The 6,000-nt window shown below is 36.2% G+C and overlaps 3 protein-coding genes across 3 annotated transcripts; 1 reads left to right on the top strand and 2 right to left on the bottom strand.

The window, feature by feature from the left end:
- Nucleotides 1–1,982: 1,982 nt before the first annotated feature.
- Nucleotides 1,983–2,240, top strand: LOC137575261 (bomanin Short 3-like). The gene is made up of 2 exons (XM_068287725.1): nucleotides 1,983–2,049; nucleotides 2,117–2,240. The coding sequence occupies exons 1-2, from the start codon at nucleotides 1,998–2,000 to the stop codon at nucleotides 2,185–2,187; spliced, it is 123 nt and encodes a 40-aa protein (XP_068143826.1). The 5' UTR covers nucleotides 1,983–1,997; the 3' UTR covers nucleotides 2,188–2,240.
- On the bottom strand, nucleotides 2,236–2,565 carry LOC137575260 (bomanin Short 5-like). Its single transcript, XM_068287723.1, has 2 exons — nucleotides 2,457–2,565; nucleotides 2,236–2,402 (listed from the first exon to the last, which is right to left on the bottom strand). The coding sequence occupies exons 1-2, from the start codon at nucleotides 2,539–2,541 to the stop codon at nucleotides 2,332–2,334; spliced, it is 156 nt and encodes a 51-aa protein (XP_068143824.1). The 5' UTR covers nucleotides 2,542–2,565; the 3' UTR covers nucleotides 2,236–2,331.
- A 715-nt stretch (nucleotides 2,566–3,280) lies between these two features.
- On the bottom strand, nucleotides 3,281–3,619 carry LOC137575262 (bomanin Short 3). Its single transcript, XM_068287726.1, has 2 exons — nucleotides 3,550–3,619; nucleotides 3,281–3,495 (listed from the first exon to the last, which is right to left on the bottom strand). Exons 1-2 carry the CDS (start codon nucleotides 3,602–3,604, stop codon nucleotides 3,428–3,430), a joined length of 123 nt encoding a protein of 40 aa, XP_068143827.1. The 5' UTR covers nucleotides 3,605–3,619; the 3' UTR covers nucleotides 3,281–3,427.
- Between the last annotated feature and the right edge of the window lie 2,381 nt (nucleotides 3,620–6,000).

Raw genomic sequence — 6,000 nt, 5'->3', positions numbered from 1 at the left:
GCGGTGGAGTAACATCTGTTGGTGCTCTTTCGCTTCTGCCCTTCTCAGAGGCAACACTTTGTAATTAAATTGTTTACGCACACGTGTCGACTATCCGTGTATTCGTGGTGTGCGAGTCTGGCATTTATGCCGGGGTTCATTTAACCGTAATACTTTTTACGTTGACAAATGTGGCACATACTCGTTTTTCCACAGCCCGCTAATCCACTGCTGGATGGGTAGGTGGCTAACCGTCTGCCGGGAAGCTGCTGGATTGAGTGCCACAACCACAACCAACCCATCTCCACTTCGCCCACCTTCCCCCCAAAAAGCGATTTGCATGGCTTACGCTACGCTCTTCGCTGGTGTTTGTAATGGTTCATTGGCTTAATTGCCAACAATATGTGCGACAGTCCAACTGCCAGGGAGTCATCCGGACACGGACACGGACAGAAGCAGAAGGATAGCTATACAGCTTTCATCAAGTTAAGTCGATTCAACCGCAAAACGCGTTCATCCACCTTTATTCGATTGAGTAGATTTTCGACTATAAATATCTGCAAACATGTAAACATTATTGTTTGCTAACAATTAATTTAAATCCAATCAATTTTAATTGTCAATCCTGTTTTAATACTCTAACAAGGCACAAGTCGAGTGACCTGTCATGAAACTCTTCACTTGTTTGGAACGTAATATAATTTTTTGGACAATATAATTCTCAATGACTGAAAGTACCAGTCATCAAGAGATCAGATTAACTCTGGGTTTCTCGCTATTTGTAAAGACTTTTTCCAGACTCTGAAAAACTTTATATAATAAAGCAAGTGCAAGCAAATCTATGATTTCGGTTTGTTTTAGATTTTTGGATGTTTGAAAAGTTCGAAACCTAGTTTCCAATTTCGACAAGTCGCAGCCAACAATTTTTGCAAAAAAACTTGAGTCAAAATTCAACAAAAGTTGTAGTTCGAGCAAATCAATGAAATACTGGAGACTTTTAAAAATAACTATAAAAGTGAAAAAAACAGATTTAGTTTCGACTACCAAATGTATGTTCTACAAACTTAATAGCATTCTAGTGCCACCATTATCCACGGCCACATCTGGCCTTATGGACTGCCTAGTAAACCACGTTTATACAGTTGCGGACAAATCTCTACATACGACCACGTTTTTGCGTTTTTCCGGTAAACGGCATTTAAATTTAAAAAAATTAATACGCCATAATTTAGCGGACAAGCAGTTTCAACTATTCGAGAAACAACAAATTTTTAAAAAGTTAAACTACGGAAGTTATGGCCAAAAAACATAAAAATTAACATGACAAAAGTCTACATACGCCGCAATCCTTTCTTTAAATAAGTTAATTCAATTCAATTTTATTTCACGCTTTGTTATAAATACAGATTGTTTGTTTGTGAATGGTATCTTACAATATTTTAAGAGTTTGGACTAAGAACTAGGACTTTTCTAGTTAGATATTTATGTCTTGGCGTTGCATTAAGTTGGTCCAAAGAGGCTGCCGGCCTTTTAAAATGGTTTTCATTGTATCTGGTGCATCTGCAGTCCATGTTTTTACATTTCTGCGCTATTTCGAATAGGTCTCCAATTTTCAGAAACTGATGCTCTATTGTGACCTTTCCGTGAGCCAAAATCCCGTTGGTATCCCGTTTTTTGGCGGATATAAGTCAGTCAAAAGTAGACCATTTCCTTGCAGTTTTTAACATTCAATATAACAGGCAACCTTTTGCAGTTGCTTTTTGGCAAACCTTTTAAGAATTATGGAAAGGTATTCAAAATACGGGACAGCCCTTTGATTTCGCGACACACTAAGTCGTAATTTGTTTTCGTTTGACGTCGAGTGCATAGTGCCCGAGAGAAAGAGAGAAGGAGAAATGCGATAGACCTGTGAAATTCGCTCAGTTCCAAGTTCTCACAGAATGCAAAAACTATAAAAGCTGCCACCGAGATGCCAATTAAGTTTAGTTAGTACCTGATACTAAGTTAGAATCAACAACATGAAGTGGCTGTCGCTTGCATTCATTCTGGGCCTCTTGGCATTGGCTACTGGTGAGTATTCTCATTACCTACAGTATAAATTTATAATCATAAAAATTATCTCAATTTATCGTTACAGCCAAGCCCCTCCATCCGGGCAATGTGATCATCAATGGCGACTGCAAAGTTTGCAATATACGAGGCGATTAATTTCAATTTCCTATTCGAACTCAGAAAATAAATATACAGAAATGGGAGTTTAATTTGTTCCTCTGCTTTTATATTTGTCTATTCCACATGTATTTGGAAACATAATGTTTGGGGGGGACTATGGTTCATTTTGTGCTCCTTCCATCAGCCACCATGGACATTGCAGTTGCGACAGTCTCCGTTAATAATCACATTTCCAGGCGCCAGGGGAGAGGCTGTTGAAGGAATGTGATAAGAAATACATCACTAAAGCTTTTAAACCAACTCACCGCTGGCCAATGCCAACACGGCCAGAGACAATACAAGGCTGAGCCACTTCATTTTTGTTAAACAATTCAAATCGAACTGAATCATTTGCCGACTCGCCTCAGACTTTTATACAAAAGTGAGGCTACAAACACAAGTGCAAAGACAAAAAAATATCAAGACGAATATACACTTATTCGATGTGGGAAAACCCACAATAGATAAGAAATTTATATATTCATATAATTCAGTTTATTCATATACATAAAATAAAGAAAAGAAATGGCCAGAGGTTTCGCACTCAAACGCCCGTTGAGCCAAGGATTTGACCATCTCTGACTGCTCAACTTAAAACTAATGAAATAGTATACCCAGGACGACGTTACCATACATATATAACATAAACTAAGTAGCTAATGAATTAGTCCACCTCTGAGATCCTTCTTTGAGCGCATATGGTCAATTGATATACCATAAATCAGAGACAAAAGGGCTTTATTTACCCTTATCAAATTGCAATTCGATTTATTCGCCATTCAGTGAGTAAAATATAACTGACTAGACTTAGGAAAATGCTTTACATTTTAAACAGAAAGCATTCTGTATATACCTCTATATATGTATTTACCTACCTATATAAAACTAAATAAAGAGATAAGTGCTTAGAGATTTGAGATTGCCTAAGCCTAGGATTCGGAATTCGCAATCAGAGATGCAGTTCAGTTGAGTTCAAGGCGACATAGAGTATTTTCAATGTCTATCAAAAATACCTATATACAGAGGTATTTTAGATTGCCCTAATCAAAAAGTAATCATGTTTGTAATTGTTTTTTGTTTTGAGACTTAGTTTATTTTTATCGTTTGTTTATTATTCAAAATTTAACATAGTTTTTAGTTTTGTGATGTGTACGTTAATTGTATTGTAAAACTATTGAACATATTTGGCTGTGTGGATGATGCTTTAGCCAGGTGATAAGGGTCATCGTGTAGATTCCTAGGCCCTCACATTGCAGACCCGACAATCGCCATTGATAATCACATTGCCAGGATTTAGGGGTGTGGCTATAAGCAGATTTATAAGTATATACAGTATATTAAAAATGATAGAGAACTTACCACTGGCCAAAGCCGCCAGCAGACCCAGGACGAAAGCAACCGAAAGGAATTTCATGTTTATGAGGTTTGTGGTAGTTGTCTTTGTTGCTGAAAACTAATGACAAGTTTGCAAAATGCTTTAGCTTTTATAGGAATTCATCTACTGAGGGCAACAACTTGTTGTTTTTCCATCATCATTTCTTATCAAACCCGCTGGCGTATCACTGAGACTCAAACTCGGATTTTCCCAAGCCTGAGAAATTCCCAGTCGACTGAGTGTTTAATCCCACCAATTCGAGTGATAACAACACGGGGCAAGTAATTCACGTGCTAAGATCAGGTTTAGGGTAATGAAAAAACGAGTCGGTCTATTAAAATGAAATGTTATATATGTTTGTATATTAATAAATGTTTCCACGTATTAGAAACCCGTTCAGAGTTGTTTACCTAGAAATTTACGTTGTTGCATCTAAGCAATTACGCATTTAAGCTTAGTTCGTCTTACTTACGATTAGTGTGAAATGACAAGATTCATAATCATATGCAGAAATGTTTTCTTCAGAAATTGGAACCTAACAAAGTGCTTTAAATGAGAGCATAGAAAATCCTTTTATTTATTGTTATTGTCATTTTTGAAAACATTAAACTTATAGACTTTCAGGGTATGCCAAGTTCTATTCAATGCACAGCCCGAATATAATCTTAGACTACATTTAGTTGAATATACCTTGAGGATATATAGAAACAACATAAAAACATTAGTGTGCCATTAAATAAAATACTTATATTTAAGCATTTTCTGGCACATAAAATTGACTAATGAATAGTTTTTATGAGACAGTGTGCTTAAAAGATGAGTCAGGTGCATTTAATTGCGGTGACTGTATCTGAAGGGGGCATACCAAAGTGATGTTGGCCAACAAATAACGTCAACAGAGTTAGGGTAATAAGCTAGCTCTGATACTTGCAATATAGTTCAGTCGGTTGCACTCAAATATGAATTTTATTCTAATGACGTCTTACAATACTAATTAATTACTATCCTTCTATATGTTGGATATTGCTGAAACAAATAAGGGGTGAGCAAATGTTTAAAATTTCAATTTTTGTTTAAAAGTTTTTGAAATACAAATCTCTATTCTTTAGACTGCTGTATCTTACATCTATGTATAGTATAAACTAGTAAGTGTGAAGTATTATCAGTTTCAGTTTTAGTTCACTGATAAGACTATTGTCCAATTGCAGTGTATTTAGCATAATGATCTGGACGACAAGAAAGAAGTTACATCTCAAAATGTCTTGATAAATAAATTTTAATAAGCGAGAGGGGTAAAAGCAAACTTGAGTGGTTTTTCTTGCCCTCTTGTAATACAGAAAACAAAGCTATCATTATACTGCCATTATTATCTTCTAGCCTTGCCACACCCAAGAGTTTTGTTAAAAAATTACCACAATTATATTATAATTAATATAATATGTATGTACTTGGGTCCAAATGTAAGGACATGCCGCACAGCTCGGGTCTGCAGGGCTTCCGTTCTGCAACAGTAAACGCCACTTGGCCCGGCTTCCTTGCCAAAGTGAACGACTCACTCACAGAGAGGGAGATGGAAACGGTACGGATAAATGTGGATGTACATGGAAAAAAGGGGTTTCAGTTTAACTCCGACTCGTAAGCCACTTTCACTGCCTGTCGACAGGCAGACAAACGAGACAGGCGAGACGAACAAAAAGACGTCATAATGAGATTGAAATGAAATGCACAGAAAACGAAAAACATGAACAAGAATATAAAAATGAAATTACACAGTGCGTATGCGCAATAAAATAAGGTGGAATATGGAATGGGTTTGCATTGGGTGCAAAACAGAAGTAAAGCAAACAATCCCCATAACTAAAGTGGTCACGCCGAGATTTCAATACTCTTTCCAACTATGTTTATTGAGAGATTCAAGAAAAGGTTCTTCAAACGACGAGATTCAGTAAACCTTACCCTACACCTCATCGACATGAAATATTATTTTAAATCGATTTACTATATAGAACAGGTTTTCGATAATAGTAATATACCAAAATCATAATTATGTGATTTCTAATTTAATCATTTGATTCGAAAAAATGATTCAAATCGGTTAAAACAATGTTATTTTAAATAGTTTACATAGTTTTTGAAACGGGCTCACATTGCTCTTGCTCTGAACATTGCCATAACTCTTGGCTAAGTCCACGATCTCCGTTGGGTAGGGTATCAAAATAAAATTAATTATAAGTGTGGCGCTTCAGTGCACTCAGAAAACCAATAAATCATCGGAATTCTGTGTTTTTGTATGTATCTCTCAATCTTTCTCTCATTGTCCCTCGTTTTGTCTCTCTGCCTCTCGTATTTTAAATTAATAAAGTTTTCACAATGAAAAAGGGACAAAGAAAGTGTCAAATTGCTGACACAATAGATTCCAACAAATACAGACAAAT

The sequence above is a fragment of the Drosophila tropicalis genome, unplaced genomic scaffold (genome assembly GCF_018151085.1).
Source record: "Drosophila tropicalis isolate 14030-0801.00 unplaced genomic scaffold, ASM1815108v1 contig_573, whole genome shotgun sequence".
NCBI classification, from domain to species: Eukaryota; Metazoa; Arthropoda; class Insecta; order Diptera; family Drosophilidae; genus Drosophila; species Drosophila tropicalis.
This window is presented reverse-complemented; position numbering and strand designations above follow the sequence as displayed.